At 41.8% G+C, this 20,690-nt stretch overlaps 1 protein-coding gene across 3 annotated transcripts in view; it reads right to left on the bottom strand.

Moving 5' to 3' along the window:
- LOC306824719 (uncharacterized protein) overlaps positions 1 to 20,690 on the bottom strand; it is a 111,213-nt gene that overhangs the window by 42,248 nt on the left and 48,275 nt on the right. For all 3 annotated transcript variants that reach the window (XM_079344990.1, XM_079344991.1, XM_079344992.1), the window contains 8 exons: positions 19,785 to 20,219; positions 16,824 to 17,261; positions 12,933 to 13,373; positions 11,714 to 12,148; positions 10,673 to 11,110; positions 9,271 to 9,711; positions 6,602 to 7,036; positions 3,901 to 4,335 (listed from right to left, as the gene is read on the bottom strand). In XM_079344990.1, the coding sequence (XP_079201116.1) occupies positions 3,901 to 4,335; positions 6,602 to 7,036; positions 9,271 to 9,711; positions 10,673 to 11,110; positions 11,714 to 12,148; positions 12,933 to 13,373; positions 16,824 to 17,261; positions 19,785 to 20,219 (3,498 nt within the window). The remainder of the gene's footprint in view (positions 1 to 3,900; positions 4,336 to 6,601; positions 7,037 to 9,270; positions 9,712 to 10,672; positions 11,111 to 11,713; positions 12,149 to 12,932; positions 13,374 to 16,823; positions 17,262 to 19,784; positions 20,220 to 20,690) is intronic.

Genomic DNA, 20,690 nt, shown 5'->3' with positions numbered 1-20,690 from the left:
TGAGTGTGAAGAAATTACATGCAATGACGTGCTTTGAAACAGGTGGTATAAAAGGATAACATGCTCGAGTGTCCAAAAACATTATTAACCTCGTTGTTAAAACAGAAACAAAAAAATTAACAGGAACAAAATTAATGGTGCAACATAAAATGTCAATTTAAAGAAGAACACTTTGATTTTCCAGAAGACACAAAACAGAACATTCAACCATCAACAAGTCCTCTGTGGACTTCATGTGGCCATGAGGGGTGACTCCTATTCACTTTATATTGTGAGAGAGCCTCCGATCATGGATAGCTGGTCCATGGCAGCCCTGTTGGGGTCTTTTCTTCCTGTCAGCTGTATTTCCATGCCGTCATATAGTCTTTCCCTAGTCGTCAGCTCTACTTTCACAGCAGTCATTGGATTTCTCCAAGTTACCAGTTTCAGCTCATAGGACTTGTTAATATCCCTGGTAATCAGCACTTCCTGGATTTGAATGGGAAGAGGGGAGTGAGGGAAGGCTCTTCAGCATAACCATGTCTTCCCTGAGCAGCACACCACACTCACCTGGTTCACCAGATTTCAAACTTCTTGGTTTTCTTAAAGGGTGCTTGGTTTACAATGTTGTTCCTGAAGAGTCTAGAAAACAGAAAGAGAGCAAACATCACTCATTCAGCCTGAACCCTGAGTTTCAGTGTAAATCAAAATAAGCGATGATGATGAAGGGTATGATGAGAAATGTCTTCATAAAGGAAAGGTGCTCTTATTAATGCATGCTCACCGCACGGTTTCGATGGAGGGGTTGTTGGAGATCAGTTCAAGGAGCGTGGATGTTGAAGCATCAGTGATCTTATTGTGACTCAGGCTGTGAAATAGACAAAGAAACAAGCGACACAGTGATTTATTGATAACATGTCATGTCAGCCAGCTGCTGGTGTGAACAGATCCCGTCCAAACACAAAACAGCCGCCAGACACGGATCAAGAGAAATAAAAATGTGTTTGTTCAGAGGATAACAATTGATCTGCTCTGACCAACTCTGGTAAAGACACATCTGACCTCCAGAGTCAATACAACAACAAAACCACTTTGGAAAACAAAATGAGGAGATGCAACAGGAAATCAATATTTATCTCTTTTGTATCAGCAAAGGTTGTCTGGTCACACAGTTGACATCACTGAAACCTTACACCAACTGGACCTGTTGAGTTCATGTTCTTCATGTATTTTTACACTCGTGAACTCACTCGAGGACGTGCACTTTGTGCAGATGTTCCTTGAGTGTGAGCAGCAGCTGGTCGGTTAGCTGGCAGTGACTGAGGTCCAGCTCTGTCAGCCCTTCAGAGAAGTCCAGCATCCAGGCCAAAGCTTGACAGGCTTTCTGATCCAGTACAGTGTGACTGAGATCCAGCTCTCCACCCAGGGCTTTACACAAGGACCCTGCACGTCTCACTGAGTCCCCCCTCAAAGGAAGCAGCAACACCAGCTGGAGCAGGACAACTTTATTGGCTCTAAACGGGAGAATCAGAGTGAAGGGCAGGTTGTTAGTGTACTGACAGGAACAACAGAAACTCAAACTGTGGTCTTGGTCATTTTGTGGTCCCCACCCAACACCAAACCTGAGGCGGACTCTATCCAGGACAGGAAACAGCAGGTCCAGTCCACTATCCTCCACCTCACAGTCCTGCAGATGGAGCTCTGTGTCCTTGCTGCTGTATCTCAGGATGATGGAGACGACCCTGCAGTCATCGACCGTCAGTCTGAGAGTCTCACTCTGATTGTTCTCTGGCAGCTCCACACAGGAGGAACAGGACAGATCTAACCTGTGCTGCAGAGTCCGGAGCAGACTGACTGCTGCCCTCTGCTGGTCATCAGAGAGAGCACAGCAGTGGACGAACTTCAGCAGCAGATTCCTGTCAACACTGTTAGGAACACTGATTAAAAGAAGTCATTGTTAAACAAATATAACCATTTCTGTGAGGAACAAGCGCTGACGTCCGACCTGAGTTGAGAAACTTTGTCCAGTGTGCACAGGATGGATTGGATTTCCCCCGTTGGTATGGAGGTCCACAGGAGGTTCAGTTTCACTCCATCACTGTGTTTGAGGGTGAAGAGCAGAGCAGCACAGTCCTCTGAGTCCATCTCTTGGCAGGTCAGGTTGATCACGTGATCAAATGACCTCACAAAGCTGGGTACAACTGAACTGGCACGAGTTGTATAGATCTCTCTGAGGGAAGTCAACGTAAAGCTGGGACAAGTCCTGAAAGCAAAAAAAAAAGTCTTTACTAAGAAAGGCACAAAAGCTAAAAGAAATGTAGACTCATCGAGAATGACCTTTGATTTACCCTGCATCTAATATTCCCCAACACAGGTCAGAGTTTACTTACACGTCCACATATTCTTCAAGTTTGTTTTCAACACTTTCAAAGGGTGAGTGGCGTACATCCTTACAGGTCCAATTTTGTGAATAGTCCAAAATACACAAACCTTACAAATGTGATCCTGTCCAGAAAGGGAAGCAGACGTGGGATGCTCTCTTGCAGGAAGATGTTTTTCCTCAGGTTCACAGTTATGATCTGAGAGGACTGCTGCAGAAGATGATGAAGAAGCTCCCAGTTCAGACAGAAGGGGGTCAGGTCTCCATTAACCTTTCTCAAGAAGCCCGAGGTCAAGTCCTTGTCCTGAGTTTGATAGAGGAGATCTAGTAGCTGCAGGGAAGTCTGTTCCTGTAGCCTGTTGAAGAAAATTGTCAATATATCTTGAGAAGAGTGAATGATTATTCCGTTCTACGTGTTTTATTACACATTCAGTGATTATAAGGGTCAGGAAATATGTTTACTTGATTGTAAGAGGGCCATCATGACAGAGCAGTGAAATGAGACAGTGAGCAGGGATCCAGGCCTCACTTAGATCCAACTGTCTGACTGTCCAGTATCGCAGCAGAGATGCCAGACTACTCGCAACCCTCAACAATACTTTCTCTGAAGGTCGGTCTGATTGAGAGTCAAGAGAAAGCTGCTCAGTAACAGTCAGACGGGGAACTCTCTGTCTTCTTACCCATCCAGACAGACGCAAGGTCGTGCTGTTGGAGAGCCTAAGATTTGAAACATTCAGAGGGAAATAAAAAGTAACAATCAATCTGGACATTCAAACTGGACAGGATGACGTTTTCAGAAAAAGAGGAATGAAAGATGCAAACCTCAGTCTGCGTAGTCTTTCTGTGTGTCTAAATAGCAGTGATGCTCCTCTGACAGACATCATTCTGGGAGTGAGGATGAGATCCACACGAGGACCACAGAGTCCAAGAACTCGTCCCACAGACTTGCAGGTTTTGCTGTGCAGCTTTCCTGTTAACTGAAGGGTGAACCCGAGGAGCCGCAGCAGAGTAACCATCTGCTCAGCCTCATCTCTGGATCTGACAGAAACCGATCTGCACACAAGCTGGAAAAACTCTGGCTGACTGCAGCTAAAACAGAATAATGTGCATGTAGTGTCAAAGCAGCAAAGCTAAGTACAGGACAAACATTATTATGAACAACTTCAGGAGCAAAATCTTAAATAAAAATAAGATACTCTCAAAAATCTTATCAAGCATGATTCAATCTGTGCATTTAAAAAATCAAAATATGTGGAACACTGCTGCTCGCTTAGAGCAAGGAACACGGCTCCTCTTTATTTAAACTATAATCCAGGTCTAATCTACGCTCGGCCAATGAAAGGCTTCTGATCCACCTGTTTCATTATATATCTTTAAAAACATCAGTAAACAGTTGTTCAGCTAAATGAGGACTTCTGGGAGTATGTTATACATGTCACCATCATGTGTTGTTGGATAATTCAACGTTACAGTGACAGGATTCAGATGGAGGAGCAAACCTTAACAGATGTACACTGTGGTGTGAAGAGTCATTCATTTACCTGAGCTGTGAGATATGAGGCAGACACTGAAGGAAGCTCCTCACTTCACTCTCTTCATATGGACAGTTCTTCAGCTCCACTGGAGTCTTCTCTGGTCGGAGTCTCAGCACTTCCAGGAGGATGGAGGTCTTTCTCTTTGAGAGGTCAATGAACCAGAGAGCAGGAACTGACTGGAGAACTGACTGTAATGATGGAAGGACTCTCAAGCCTGTTTTAGTCTCACAGTCCTTCATGTGGGAGTACAGATCCAGAAGGAACTCACACTGATATTCTTTATAGTCCCTTCTCTCCACATCAACTAAGGGGAATGTTTTATATGAGCACAGTGATGATAACAGCTGCAGTGTGTTCTCTCCTGTCTGCTGATCTCTCTCTGCTGCTGCACAGAACAGACGTCCACACAACTCAACTCCTCTTTCAGACCTGACAGAGAAACTGAAATGAAAGTAGAAAACTTTGTTAAGTCAGCATCAGAAAGGAGACATGAATCACTGACAGAGTGGATCTACTCAAAGCTGACAAACACAAATGAGCAGAAAACACTTTGGTCATCTACACACAAATAATGATGCAATAAAGAAGATCAAATGTAGATGTTTCTAAACTTTGACTAAATGTAATTCTTGAAAACGTGTTGAGGACTCAGAAAGGTCAAAGACAGAGTTGTTTCTTAAAGTCTGTCTAAATAATTCATCAATTATCTCCACAGACTGAACTGGAGGATCACAAGTGTTGACCTGTTTATTGGTTGATTAGTCTATTTCTGATTGTCTTTTTAATGAGCCATAGTACATTGTAATGACTCTTACAAATGATCCACATGTAGGTACATATACAACGTACACCATTCTTCTGACTTCTGTCACGTTAGATTACAGTGTAAACCTTTTCTCTGTTGACAGAGGCGACCCTCTATGGACTTGTTGTTTCTGTTCTGAGGCTCCTGAAGGGAGCCGTCATAAAACTATCTACATCCAGAGAGAAGGTGACAAAGAAAGAAAGTAACTCAAGCATGATCCACAGTGGAGCTGCAGCTATCGAATATTTTTGTTATCGAGTATTCTATCGAATATCCCGATCGAGTAATCGAATAAATCACACCTTTGCTTAATTAAGGTTTAAGTCGTCTCGGGTCGTCCCTACAAAGCTTCTTTGAAGCTACCATGGTAATGCCTGCTTGTTACAACCCACCACCTCTGCTCTACAGCTGCTGACACTCACCATATTACTGACAGGGTCCCAAATGAACTTTTGGATTCACTGGTCAAGGTGGTAGATAAATGAAAAATACAGGCCAAACACGTTTCAATGGCTGAAATAACAAATAGTGTTTTGTGTAGCCTACACATCTGTTACAGTAAATTTAATTGAGAAAGCATTATGTTCTGTTGAATCAATCACAGAATCAATCATGTCAGATCAGGAAATTCAGAAACTTTAAATACAGATTTGCTCCCCCCCCCCCCCCCCCCCCCCCCCCCCCCCCCCGCATTAACATTGCAGACTAAAAACTAAAATCCATCAGAGAATGATAAATTATTATTCCACTAAACAAGTTGTCTCTTGATTTTAGATTTGACAACATTAGACGTTTAATATAATCAGCCTGCTCATTATTAGAAGTGTGTGTATCTCAGTCTGCTCCTGCAGCGCGTGCATTCAGCGCACTCACAGACTACAGAGACCATAGACATACAGTACGTCTATGACAGAGACTGTGAGAGGACGTTGCTATCGTTACGTTAGCTGTAAACACGGAGAGAGAGAACGGAGAAAAGCCCACCGTTTGACCGAATCACGTGTTCCTGACTGGGTCGTATGGATCATGGATCAACTGTGTGCTGACTAAAAGTTGAAAGGGGCGCGCTGCGCTCGTGTGTGTGCGTGTGTGTATGTGTGTGCGTTCGCGCTGAAGTGTCTGTGTGTAAGAGTCAGAGTGCAGCAGAGAGAGGAGCAGGTAGCTGCAGCTACATTAAACGTGTTTTATACTCATAGCATAGTTTTGATGACGCAAAAAAAAAAAAAAAACTTAACGAGGCCTCGAGGCAACGAACATTCCTCGATGAATTTTTGTAATCGAGTTATTCGAGGAATCGTTTCAGCTCTAATCCACAGTTTGGCTCCTACACTTTTGAATGATACCAATGAAGTATTAAGACACAAAGACATCAAGTCAATGAGAAAAGAAAACAGATCAAACAATGAATGTTCCTTCCATGCAGGAGATTTAGTGCTTTCCATTTAAAGGAGCATATATCTGTCCATTCTTTGTCTCTTATTACTAGTTTGTTTTGTTTTCACCTGTTTCATTCTAAATCTTTAAAAACTTCTAGGGGGCGCTGTGGTGCAGTGGCAACACACGTGTCCCCATGCATCGAGGCTATAGTCCTCACACGGGTGGCCCGGGTTCACGTCCGGCCTGTGGCTCCTTTCCCGCATGTCGATCCCCACTCTCTCCCTGATTTCCACCTCTACCCATTTTCCTGCCTCTATAATAAAGGCAAAATGCCAAAAGCCAATTAAAAACAAAACAGAAAAATCTTCAGTAAACAGTTGTTCAGCTAAATGAGGACTTCTGGGAGTATGTTATACATGTCACCATCATGTGTTGTTGGATAATTCAACGTTACAGTGACAGGATTCAGATGGAGGAGCAAACCTTAACAGATGTACACTGTGGTGTGAAGAGTCATTCATTTACCTGAGCTGTGAGATATGAGGCAGACACTGAAGGAAGCTCCTCACTTCACTCTCTTCATCTGGACAGTTCTTCAGCTTCACTGGAGTCTTCTCTGGTCGGAGTCTCAGCACTTCCAGGAGGATGGAGGTCTTTCTCTTTGAGAGGTCAATGAACCAGAGAGCAGGAGCTGACTGGAGAACTGACTGTAATGATGGAAGGACTCTCAAGCCTGTTTTAGTCTCACAGTCCTTCATGTGGGAGTACAGATCCAGAAGGAACTCACACTGATATTCTTTATAGTACCTTCCCTCCACATCAACTAAGGGGAATGTTTTATATGAGCACAGTGATGATAACAGCTGCAGTGTGTTCTCTCCTGTCTGCTGATCTCTCTCTGCTGCTGCACAGAACAGACGTCCACAGAACTCAACTCCTCTTTTAGGCCAGACAGAGAAACTGAAATGAAAGTAGAAAACTTTGTTAAGTCAGCATCAGAAAGGAGACATGAATCACTGACAGAGTGGATCTACTCAAAGCTGACAAACACAAATGAGCAGAAAACACTTTGGTCATCTACACACAAATAATGATGCAATAAAGAAGATCAAATGTAGATGTTTCTAAACTTTGACTAAATGTAATTCTTGAAAACGTGTTGAGGACTCAGAAAGGTCAAAGACAGAGTTGTTTCTTAAAGTCTGTCTAAATAATTCATCAATTATCTCCACAGACTGAACTGGAGGATCACAAGTGTTGACCTGTTTATTGGTTGATTAGTCTATTTCTGATTGTCTTTTTAATGAGCCATAGTACATTGTAATGACTCTTACAAATGATCAACATGTAGGTACATATACAACGTACACCATTCTTCTGACTTCTGTCACGTTAGATTACAGTGTAAACCTTTTCTCTGTTGACAGAGGCGACCCTCTATGGACTTGTTGTTTCTGTTCTGAGGCTCCTGAAGGGAGCCGTAATAAAACTATCTACATCCAGAGAGAAGGTGACAAAGAAAGAAAGTAACTCAAGCATGATCCACAGTAGAGCTGCAGCTATCGAATATTTTAGTAATCAAGTATTCTATCGAATATCCCGATCAAGTAATCGAATATATCCCACCTTTGCTTAATTAAGGTTTAAGTCGTCTCGGGTCGTCCCTACAAAGCTTCTTTGAAGCTACCATGGAAACGCCTGCTTGTTACAACCCACCACCTCTGCTCTACAGCTGCTGACACTCACCATATTACTGACAGGGTCCCAAATGAACTTTTGGATTCACTGGTCAAGGTGGTAGATAAATTAAAAATACAGGCCAAACACGTTTCAATGGCTGAAATAACAAATAGTGTTTTGTGTAGCCTACACATCTGTTACAGTAAATTTAATTGAGAAAGCATTATGTTCTGTTGAATCAATCACAGATCAGGAAATTGAGAAACTTTAAATACAGATTTGCTTGCCCCCCCCCCCCCCCCCCCCGCATTAACATTGCAGACTAAAAACTAAAATCCATCAGAGAATAATAAATTATTATTCCACTAAACAAGTTGTCTCTTGATTTTAGATTTGACAACATTAGACGTTTAATATAATCAGCCTGCTCATTATTAGAAGTGTGTGTATCTCTGTCTGCTCCTGCAGCGTGTGCATTCAGCGCACTCACAGACTACAGAGACCATAGACATACAGTACGTCTATGACAGAGACTGTGAGAGGACGTTGCTATCGTTACGTTAGCTGTAAACACGGAGAGAGAGAACGGAGAAAAGCCCACCGTTTGACCGAATCACGTGTTCCCGACTGGGTCGTATGGATCACGGATCAACTCTGTGCTGACTAAAAGTTGAAAGGGGCGCGCCGCGCTCGTGTGTGTGCGTGTGTGTATGTGTGTGCGTTCGCGCTGAAGTGTCTGTGTGTAAGAGTCAGAGTGCAGCAGAGAGAGGAGCAGGTAGCTGCAGCTACATTAAACATGTTTTATACTCATAGCAAAGTTTTGATGACGCAAAAAAAAAAATTAACGAAGCCTCGAGGCAACGAACATTCCTCGATGAATTTTTGCAATCGAGTTATTCGAGGAATCGTTTCAGCTCTAATCCACAGTTTGGCTTCCTACACTTTTGAATGATACCAATGAAGTATTAAGACACAAAGACATCAAGTCAATGAGAAAAGAAAACAGATCAAACAATGAATGTTCCTTCCATGCAGGAGATTTAGTGCTTTCCATTTAAAGGAGCATATATCTGTCCATTCTTTGTCTCTTATTACTAGTTTGTTTTGTTTTCACCTGTTTCATTCTAAATCTTTAAAAACTTCTAGGGGGCGCTGTGGTGCAGTGGCAACACACGTGTCCCCATGCATCGAGGCTATAGTCCTCACACGGGTGGCCCGGGTTCACGTCCGGCCTGTGGCTCCTTTCCCGCATGTTGATCCCCACTCTCTCCCTGATTTCCACCTCTACCCATTTTCCTGCCTCTATAATAAAGGCAAAATGCCAAAAGCCAATTAAAAACAAAACAGAAAAATCTTCAGTAAACAGTTGTTCAGCTAAATGAGGACTTCTGGGAGTATGTTATACATGTCACCATCATGTGTTGTTGGATAATTCAACGTTACAGTGACAGGATTCAGATGGAGGAGCAAACCTTAACAGATGTACACTGTGGTGTGAAGAGTCATTCATTTACCTGAGCTGTGAGATATGAGGCAGACACTGAAGGAAGCTCCTCACTTCACTCTCTTCATATGGACAGTTCTTCAGCTCCACTGGAGTCTTCTCTGGTCGGAGTCTCAGCACTTCCAGGAGGATGGAGGTCTTTCTCTTTGAGAGGTCAATGAACCAGAGAGCAGGAGCTGACTGGAGAACTGACTGTAATGATGGAAGGACTCTCAAGCCTGTTTTAGTCTCACAGTCCTTCATGTGGGAGCACAGATCCAGAAGGAACTCAAACTGATATAGTTTATCGTCGTCGTCCCATCTCTCCTCATCAACTAAGGGGAATGTTTTATATGAGCACAGTGATGATAACAGCTGCAGTGTGTTCTCTCCTGTCTGCTGATCTCTCTCTGATGCTGCACAGAACAGACGTCCACACAACTCAACTCCTCTTTCAGACCAGACACAGAAACTGAAATGAAAGTAGAAAACTTTGTTAAGTCAGCATCAGAAAGGAGACATGAATCACTGACAGAGTGGATCTACTCAAAGCTGACAAACACAAATGAGCAGAAAACACTTTGGTCATCTACACACAAATAATGATGCAATAAAGAAGATCAAATGTAGATGTTTCTAAACTTTGACTAAATGTAATTCTTGAAAACGTGTTGAGGACTCAGAAAGGTCAAAGACAGAGTTGTTTCTTAAAGTCTGTCTAAATAATTCATCAATTATCTCCACAGACTGAACTGGAGGATCACAAGTGTTGACCTGTTTATTGTTTGATTAGTCTATTTCTGATTGTCTTTTTAATGAGCCATAGTACATTGTAATGACTCTTACAAATGATCAACATGTAGGTACATATACAACGTACACCATTCTTCTGACTTCTGTCACGTTAGATTACAGTGTAAACCTTTTCTCTGTTGACAGAGGCTACCCTCTATGGACTTGTTGTTTCTGTTCTGAGGCTCCTGAAGGGAGCCGTAATAAAACTATCTACATCCAGAGAGAAGGTGACAAAGAAAGAAAGTAACTCAAGCATGATCCACAGTTTGGCTTCCTACACTTTTGAATGATACCAATGAAGTATTAAGACACAAAGACATCAAGTCAATTAGAAAAGAAAACAGATCAAACAATGAATGTTCCTTCCATGCATGAGATTTAGTACTTTCCATTTAAAGGAGCAAATATCTGTCCATTCTTTGTCTCTTATTACTAGTTTACTTTGTTTTCACCTGTTTCATTCTATATCTTTAAAATCTTCAGTAAACAGTTGTTCAGCTAAATGAGGACTTCTGGGAGTATGTTATACATGTCACCATCACGTGTTGTTGGATAATTCAACGTTACAGTGACAGGATTCAGATGGAGGAGCAAACCTTAACAGATGTACACTGTGGTGTGAAGAGTCATTCATTTACCCGAGCTGTGAGATATGAGGCAGACACTGAAGGAAGCTCCTCACTTCACTCTCTTCATCTGGACACTCAATCAGCTCCACTGGAGTCTTCTCTGGTCGGAGTCTCAGCACTTCCAGGAGGATGGAGGTCTTTCTCTTTGAGAGGTCAATGAACCAGAGAGCAGGAACTGACTGGAGAACTGACTGTAATGATGGAAGGACTCTCAAGCCTGTTTTAGTCTCACAGTCCTTCATGTGGGAGCACAGATCCAGAAGGAACTCACACTGATGTTCTTTATCGTCGTCCCATCCCTCCTCATCAACTAAGGGGAATGTTTTATATGAGCACAGTGATGATAACAGCTGCAGTGTGTTCTCTCCTGTCTGCTGATCTCTCTCTGATGCTGCACAGAACAGACGTCCACAGAACTCAACTCCTCTTTCAGACCTGTAAGAGAAACTGAAATGAAAGTAGAAAACTTTGTTAAGTCAGCATCAGAAAGGAGACATGAATCACTGACAGAGTGGATCTACTCAAAGCTGACAAACACAAATGAGCAGAAAAAACTTTGGTCATCTACACACAAATAATGATGCAATAAAGAAGATCAAATGTAGATGTTTCTAAACTGTGACTAAATGTAATTCTTGAAAACGTGTTGAGGACTCAGAAAGGTCAAAGACAGAGTTGTTTCTTAAAGTCTGTCTCAATAATTCATCAATTATCTCCACAGACTGAACTGGAGGATCACAAGTGTTGACCTGTTTATTGGTTGATTAGTCTATTTCTGATTGTCTTTTTAATGAGCCATAGTACATTGTAATGACTCTTACAAATGATCAACATGTAGGTACATATACAACGTACACCATTCTTCTGACTTCTGTCACGTTAGATTACAGTGTAAACCTTTTCTCTGTTGACAGAGGCGACCCTCTATGGACTTGTTGTTTCTGTTCTGAGGCTCCTGAAGGGAGCCGTAATAAAACTATCTACATCCAGAGAGAAGGTGACAAAGAAAGAAAGTAACTCAAGCATGATCCAGAAGAGTCATTCATTTACCTGAGCTGTGAGATATGAGGCAGACACTGAAGGAAGCTCCTCACTTCACTCTCTTCATCTGGACAGTTCTTCAGCTCCACTGGAGTCTTCTCTGGTCGGAGTCTCAGCACTTCCAGGAGGATGGAGGTGTTTATCTCCGACAGGTTTATGGACCAGACACCATATGCTGACTCAAAAAGTTGACCCAGTTTTGGAATGACACCTAAACCTCCTCTGGTCTTGACGTGTTGATACAAATCAACAAAAAAGTTATGCAAGTCTTCATCAACAGAAAACAAAGAGACAAGCTGATACACTACATGGTGAAAGCTCTCTTCTTTGATGAGTGCTGCTTGCAGGCATAAATCCAGTAACAGCTTCTTCTTTTTTCTCTCTAGAGTCCCATGGCCTGGCTCCTGGTCCTCTCGTTCTGGATCTTGGTGGGTCATCCTGAAGCTTCATGATAAACAGATACAGACAAACAGATGTATGAATACACTGACATAGACTGTAAAAGTACTTTAATTACATCAGACCTGTGTCCACCGAGCATTTCTTCCTGAGCTCCAGTGTCTTTTTTTTCAATTGTTCCCAATTTATAGAGAGCGTCTGCAGCAGCAGTCACCGACTACGCTACGAATACGTCACCAAAGTTTAGTGGTGACGTAGTTTCCAGTTTAGTTTCTGAAAAGAGGAAAGAGCTCGGCGTGGCCTCACAGGAATGACTGTGCGTGTGCGCGTATGTGAGAGGGAGACGTCACTGAGTGAGGCAGAGGAATATGCTTCACAAAGTAAAAAACTCTGCTCAAGTTAAAATATCACTCAATCACATTTAAGTGTGCAATTTTTGCTTCCTGCTGAAATGTAATTGCAAAAAACAGCTAAAACATCGCAACATGCAATGCAATTTTTTTTGAAAAGCTGCCGCGAAATCAGGAATTTTAGGCCACAACAATTCCCCAAAGAGTCAGCGAAATCCTGGAGGGACTAATTTATGTGCAGCGATTCCAAAAGATATGATTTCCACCTCTATAATAAAGGCAAAATGCCAAAAGCCAATAAAAACAAAACAGAAAAAACATCAGTAAAGAGTTGTTCAGCTAAATGAGGACTTCTGGGAGTATGTTATACATGTCACCATCATGTGTTGTTGGATAATTCAACGTTACAGTGACAGGATTCAGATGGAGGAGCAAACCTTAACAGATGTACACTGTGGTGTGAAGAGTCATTCATTTACCTGAGCTGTGAGATATGAGGCAGACACTGAAGGAAGCTCCTCACTTCACTCTCTTCATCTGGACAGTTCTTCAGCTCCACTGGAGTCTTCTCTGGTCGGAGTCTCAGCACTTCCAGGAGGATGGAGGTCTTTCTCTCTGAGAGGTCAATGAACCAGAGAGCAGGAACTGACTGGAGAACTGACTGTAATGATGGAAGGACTCTCAAGCCTGTTTTAGTCTCATAGTCCTTCATGTGGGAGCACAGATCCAGAAGGAACTCACACTGATATTCTTTATCGTCGTCGTCCCATCCCTCCACATCAACTAAGGGGAATGTTTCATATGAGCACAGTGATGATAACAGCTGCAGTGTGTTCTCTCCTGTCTGCTGATCTCTCTCTGCTGCTGCACAGAACAGACGTCCACAGAACTCAACTCCTCTTTCAGACCAGACAAAGAAACTGAAATGAAAGTAGAAAACTTTGTTAAGTCAGCATCAGAAAGGAGACATGAATCACTGACAGAGTGGATCTACTCAAAGCTGACAAACACAAATGAGCAGAAAACACTTTGGTCATCTACACACAAATAATGATGCAATAAAGAAGATCAAATGTAGATGTTTCTAAACTTTGACTAAATGTAATTCTTGAAAACGTGTTGAGGACTCAGAAAGGTCAAAGACAGAGTTGTTTCTGAAAGAGCATGTTGCAGGTTCAAGACAAAACTTAACTAATCATAGGAAAATATGTTAACAATACTGTTTTTAAAGAAATTCTGAAATTAATAACCCACAGGGTCTCCTGGAGACGTTTTAGTCTTTGCTCTTTACTTCCGCACTCGGCTGTGACGTAACATGAGGGAGTCCCGCTGAATCCCCGTCTGTTTAACATAGAAAAGCATGGATCCGAGTGTCACTCCTGTCAATAAAGAGGGAGAAAACATGTATTCCTTTACATATAATGGTCTGCTGACTTATTATTATGAACCTGTTAGATGTGATAGAGAGCAGAAACAGGCAGGATTAGAGGAATAACGGCCTCAGGAGAGAAGTGAAGTTGTGGTGTGAGGAGAGACCCGGAGCAGGCGTCCTGCTGAGTGACAGGTGTCAGCTCGCCATATATGGGCGAGTGCTGTGTTCACATCAGCATATGTAAAGTTTGTAATCACATTCAATCAATTAAAAAACTATTTGTAGAAGGTGCAAGTGCCGATCATTCACCTTTACATTGTATGGGAGTTACTCGTCAAAACGGCAAATCTGTACAACGTATTACAGTGCCGCGCTGTGTGAGAGAGAGAGAGAGGGAGGGAGAGAGAGAGAGAGTGTGACATAAAACCCGATTACACGGCCTGTGCAAATGCAGCACTATGTCTTTATTTTTTATTCCTAATGCAGCCCAGTGCTCACGTTGTTATAGAAAATACAGTGTATGGTGCAGGATGCTCCTGATGTGAGTTCACAGTGCACGTCCACTGAACGTAATCCACACAAACATACACAACAGCGCACACACTCCACAGTTTAATGTGTGCTTTTGCACATATATCAGGCTACTACAAAAAGTTAACAATTTTAATGGGATAGAGGACCGACAGACTTAAAGCTTGTGTTCCGTTTTTCCCCACTGCACACACACACACACACACACACACACACACACACACACACACACACACACACACACACACACACACACACACACACACACACACACACACACACACACACACACACGCTCTCTTGCAACAGAGTTGGATTTATAATAAATCGTATGACTACATATATTGATACAGACTGTCCGAACCTAACTGTGTCTATTACGCTCACACTAGAGAATATAACAGAGGATTCCAGCAGATCAAATCATTAAACGCTTGTCTGTGTATATAATATTTGATGTTAAACACCCAGAGATTTAAATCATTAATAAGTAAACGCTTTTGTGTCTGATGCCGAAATATTCAACGTGTCTGTTCGATCGTTTCTGAAGTTGTGGGAATAATTCACCAAAACACACTTTGAATAATCAAGCCACTTACACTGTGCACCCGAATGTGCACCGTGCAAATTACAAACTAATGCAGTGAAGAGTGTGTGCTGCAGGGAGGCATCCTGTCTATTCTCACTCCCTACCACGTATCATTACACCTCTTTAATCATGTCACGTTTTAGCCTGTTTTTTGTGCTTTAATTCTTTTGTGCTGCCTTCTAAATGTTTGTTTGTAAAGTGTTTGGTGCAAGACAAGTTCCCCCAGGGGCAATAAAGGCTTCATTCATTCATTCATTCATACACGTACGCATAAAGCCCATCAAAGCAGAGTAACAGAACACGACTCCCTTATGTTACGTCATGTGACGCCTTGTTGGAAAAAAGTGAGTTCTAAACAGCTACGCTAAAAACAGCCACTTTCTCCTCTAAATTAGATTAAAGCACTTATGTGTTGAAGAACAAACAGAAAATTGATGTACTTATTCTACAGCCCTTATCTGACAACATGAAGTGTTAATTTAGACTTTTTTTAACCTGCAATATGCTCTTTAAAGTCTGTCTAAATAATTCATCAATTATCTCCACAGACTGAACTGGAGGATCACAAGTGTTGACCTGTTTATTGTTTGATTAGTCTATTTCTGATTGTCTTTTTAATGAGCCATAGTACATTGTAATGACTCTTACAAATGATCAACATGTAGGTACATATACAACGTACACCATTCTTCTGACTTCTGTCACGTTAGATTACAGTGTAAACCTTTTCTCTGTTGACAGAGGCTACCCTCTATGGACTTGTTGTTTCTGTTCTGAGGCTCCTGAAGGGAGCCGTAATAAAACTATCTACATCCAGAGAGAAGGTGACAAAGAAAGAAAGTAACTCAAGCATGATCCACAGTTTGGCTTCCTACACTTTTGAGTGATACCAATGAAGTATTAAGACACAAAGACATCAAGTCAATGAGAAAAGAAAACAAATAATGAATGTTCCTTCCATGCATGAGATTTAGTACTTTCCATTTAAAGGAGCAAATATCTGTCCATTCTTTGTCTCTTATTACTAGTTTGCCATAAATTCTGGACTATAAGTCGCTACGTTTTGGTCACGGTTTGAACACTGCAGCTTTTACAACGATGCAGCTTATTTATGGATTTTTCTTGCGGGTCAATGAGCTTCTGCCACAAAAACATTTGACCTTGTCACATCGGATCTTAATATCAGTCATTTTGTGCTTCATGCACGCACCCTCATCATGGAAAACACACGGAGAAATGCATATGATGCAGCTTTCAAGTTAAAGGTGATTGAGCTGGCTGTCAAAGAAGCTAATAGACCTGCTGCACGTAAAGTTGACACTGACAGCGACAACAGAGACTGAGGAAGTGAGTAATGAAGTCATTCTGAGGTAGTGAATGGATGGATTTTTCCTGTGAAATGTATTACGGTAATGTTTTTCATCAGCCGTGTTACAGACATGTTCGATAAAGGATTTCCACCAGGCTTCGTATTTGCGGATGTTACCGTTAGCCTACGTATTTAATTAAAAGTTAAAACAATGTTTTTATGTCACGTCTTTCTGTGTAAATAGCTCTGTTACAACATGGACACCTGCGGCTTATATTCAAGTGCGGCTTATATATGTACAAATACATTTACTTATTTTTAGCCGTTGCGGCTTGTATCCAGGTGCGCTCAATAGTCCAGAATCAACGGTACTTTGTTTTCACCTGTTTCATTCTATATCTTTAAAAACATCAGTAAACAGTTGTTCAGCTAAATGAGGACTTCTGGGAGTATGTTATACATGTCACCATCATGTGTTGTTGGATAATTCAACGTTACAGTGACAGGATTAAGATGGAGGAGCAAACCTTAACAGATGTACACTGTGGTGTGAAGAGTCATTCATTTACCTGAGCTGTGAGATATGAGGCAGACACTGAAGGAAGCTCCTCACTTCACTCTCTTCATGTGGACACTCAATCAGATTCACTGGAGTCTTCTCTGGTCGGAGTCTCAGCATTTCCAGGAGGATGGAGGTCTTTCTCTTTGAGAGGTCAATGAACCAGAGAGCAGGAGCTGACTGGAGAACTGACTGTATTGATGGAAGGACTCTCAAGCCTGTTTTAGTCTCACAGTCCTTCATGTGGGAGTACAGATCCAGAAGGAACTCACACTGATGTTCTTTATCGTCGTCCCATCCCTCCACATCAACTAAGGGGAATGTTTTATATGAGCACAGTGATGATAACAGCTGCAGTGTGTTCTCTCCTGTCTGCTGATCTCTCTCTGCTGCTGCACAGAACAGACGTCCACAGAACTCAACTCCTCTTTTAGACCAGACAGAGAAACTGAAATGAAAGTAGAAAACTTTGTTAAGTCAGCATCAGAAAGGAGACATGAATCACTGACAGAGTGGATCTACTCAAAGCTGACAAAAACAAATGAGCAGAAAACACTTTGGTCATCTACACACAAATAATGATGCAATAAAGAAGATCAAATGTAGATGTTTCTAAACTTTGACTAAATGTAATTCTTGAAAACGTGTAGAGGACTCAGAAAGGTCAAAGACAGAGTTGTTTCTTAAAGAGCATGTTGCAGGTTAAAGACAAAACTTAACTAATCATAGGAAAATATGTTAACAATACTGTTTTTAAAGAAATTCTGAAATTAATAACCCACAGGGTCTCCTGGAGACGTTTTAGTCTTTGCTCTTTACTTCCGCACTCGGCTGTGACGTAACATGAGGGAGTCCCGCTGAATCCCTGTCTGTTTAACATTGAAAATCATGGATCCGAGTGTCACTCCTGTCAATAAAGAGGGAGAAAACATGTATTCCTTTACATATAATGGTCTGCTGACTTATTATTCTGAACCTGTTAGATGTGATAGAGAGCAGAAACAGGCAGGATTAGAGGAATAACGGCCTCAGGAGAGAAGTGAAGCTGTGGTGTGAGGAGAGACCCGGAGCAGGCGTCCTGCTGAGTGACAGGTGTCAGCTCGCCATATATGGGCGAGTGCTGTGTTCACATCAGCATATGTAAAGTTTGTAATCACATTCAATCAATTAAAAAACTATTTGTAGAAGGTGCAAGTGCCGATCATTCACCTTTACATTGTATGGGAGTTACTCGTCAAAACGGCAAATCTGTACAACGTATTACAGTGCCGCGCTGTGTGAGAGAGAGAGAGAGGGAGGGAGAGAGAGAGAGAGTGTGACATAAAACCCGATTACACGGCCTGTGCAAATGCAGCACTATGTCTTTATTTTTTATTCCTAATGCAGCCCAGTGCTCACGTTGTTATAGAAAATACAGTGTATGGTGCAGGATGCTCCTGATGTGAGTTCACAGTGCACGTCCACTGAACGTAATCCACACAAACATACACAACAGCGCACACACTCCACAGTTTAATGTGTGCTTTTGCACATATATCAGGCTACTACAAAAAGTTAACAATTTTAATGGGATAGAGGACCGACAGACTTAAAGCTTGTGTTCCGTTTTTCCCCACTGCACACACACACACACACACACACACACACACACACACACACACACACACACACACACACACACACACACACACACACACACACACACACACACACACACACACACACACACACACACACACACACACACACACACACACACACACACACACACACACACACACACACACACACACACACACGCTCTCTTGCAACAGAGTTGGATTTATAATAAATCGTATGACTACATATATTGATACAGACTGTCCGAACCTAACTGTGTCTATTACGCTCACACTAGAGAATATAACAGAGGATTCCAGCAGATCAAATCATTAAACGCTTGTCTGTGTATATAATATTTGATGTTAAACACCCAGAGATTTAAATCATTAATAAGTAAACGCTTTTGTGTCTGATGCCGAAATATTCAACGTGTCTGTTCGATCGTTTCTGAGGTTGTGAGAATAATTCACCAAAACACACTTTGAATAATCAAGCCACTTACACTGTGCACCCGAATGTGCACCGTGCAAATTACAAACTATGGCAGTGAAGAGTGTGTGCTGCAGGGAGGCATCCTGTCTATTCTCACTCCCTACCACGTATCATTACACCTCTTTAATCATGTCACGTTTTAGCCTGTTTTTTTGTGCTTTTATTATTTTGTGCTGCCTTCTAAATGTTTGTTTGTAAAGTGTTTGGTGCAAGACAAGTTCCCCCAGGGGCAATAAAGGCTTCATTCATTCATTCATTCATACACGTACGCATAAAGCCCATCAAAGCAGAGTAACAGAACACGACTCCCTTATGTTACGTCATGTGACGCCTTGTTGGAAAAAGTGAGTTCTAAACAGCTACGCTAAAAACAGCCACTTTCTCCTCTAAATTAGATTAAAGCACTTATGTGTTGAAGAACAAACAGAAAATTGATGTTCTTATTCTACAGCCCTTATCTGACAACATGAAGTGTTAATTTAGACTTTTTTTAACCTGCAATATGCTCTTTAAAGTCTGTCTAAATAATTCATCAATTATCTCCACAGACTGAACTGGAGGATCACAAGTGTTGACCTGTTTATTGTTTGATTAGTCTATTTCTGATTGTCTTTTTAATGAGCCATAGTACATTGTAATGACTCTTACAAATGATCAACATGTAGGTACATATACAACGTACACCATTCTTCTGACTTCTGTCACGTTAGATTACAGTGTAAACCTTTTCTCTGTTGACAGAGGCTACCCTCTATGGACTTGTTGTTTCTGTTCTGAGGCTCCTGAAGGGAGCCGTAATAAAACTATCTACATCCAGAGAGAAGGTGACAAAGAAAGAAAGTAACTCAAGCATGATCCAGAAGAGTCATTCATTTACCTGAGCTGTGAGATATGAGGCAGACACTGAAGGAAGCTCCTCACTTCACTCTCTTCATCTGGACAGTTCTTCAGCTTCACTGGAGTCTTCTCTGGTCGGAGTCTCAGCACTTCCAGGAGGATGGAGGTGTTTATCTCCGACAGGTTTATGGACCAGACACCATCAGCTGACTCAAAAAGTTGACCCAGTTTTGGAATGACACCTAAACCTCCTCTGGTCTTGACGTGTTGATACAAATCAACAAAAAAGTTATGCAAGTCTTTGTTAACAGAAAACAAAGAGACAAGCTGATACACTACATGGTGAAAGCTCTCTTCTTTGATGAGTGCTGCTTGCAGGCATAAATCCAGTAACAGCTTCTTCTTTTTTCTCTCTAGAGTCCCATGGCCTGGCTCTTGGTCCTCTCGTTCTGGATCTTGGTGGGTCATCCTGAAGCTTCATGATAAACAGATACAGACAAACAGATGTATGAATACACTGACATAGACTGTAAAAGTACTTTAATTACATCAGACCTGTGTCCACCGAGCATTTCTTCCTGAACTCCAGTGTCTTTTTTTTTAATTGTTCCCAATTTAGAGAGAGCGTCTGCAGCAGCAGTCACCGACTACAGTAAAAGCTCAGCACCCGCCTTTATGTGCAGCGGCTTAAAAACAGAAAACATTTTACCTCCCTGGGAGCGCTGTTGGAGTTGCTAACGCTCTTTGTAAAATATAGAATATTTAGTCTTGTCTCCTACAGATCGTGTTGTGTCCCCACTTCCTCCTCACTCCGTGTCTGATTGAAGCTGTGATAGCGCAGCTGTCATAATTATTAAGGTCAGCATCCAGACATAGTGAGTGATCAAAGGTTATGAAAGAAACAATCTCAAATATAAAACAGGCTAAAAAAGAAAAGCAGTGAAGC

This window comes from Symphodus melops (assembly GCF_947650265.1).
Source record: "Symphodus melops genome assembly, chromosome: 5".
Lineage (NCBI taxonomy): Eukaryota > Metazoa > Chordata > Actinopteri > Labriformes > Labridae > Symphodus > Symphodus melops.
This window is presented reverse-complemented; position numbering and strand designations above follow the sequence as displayed.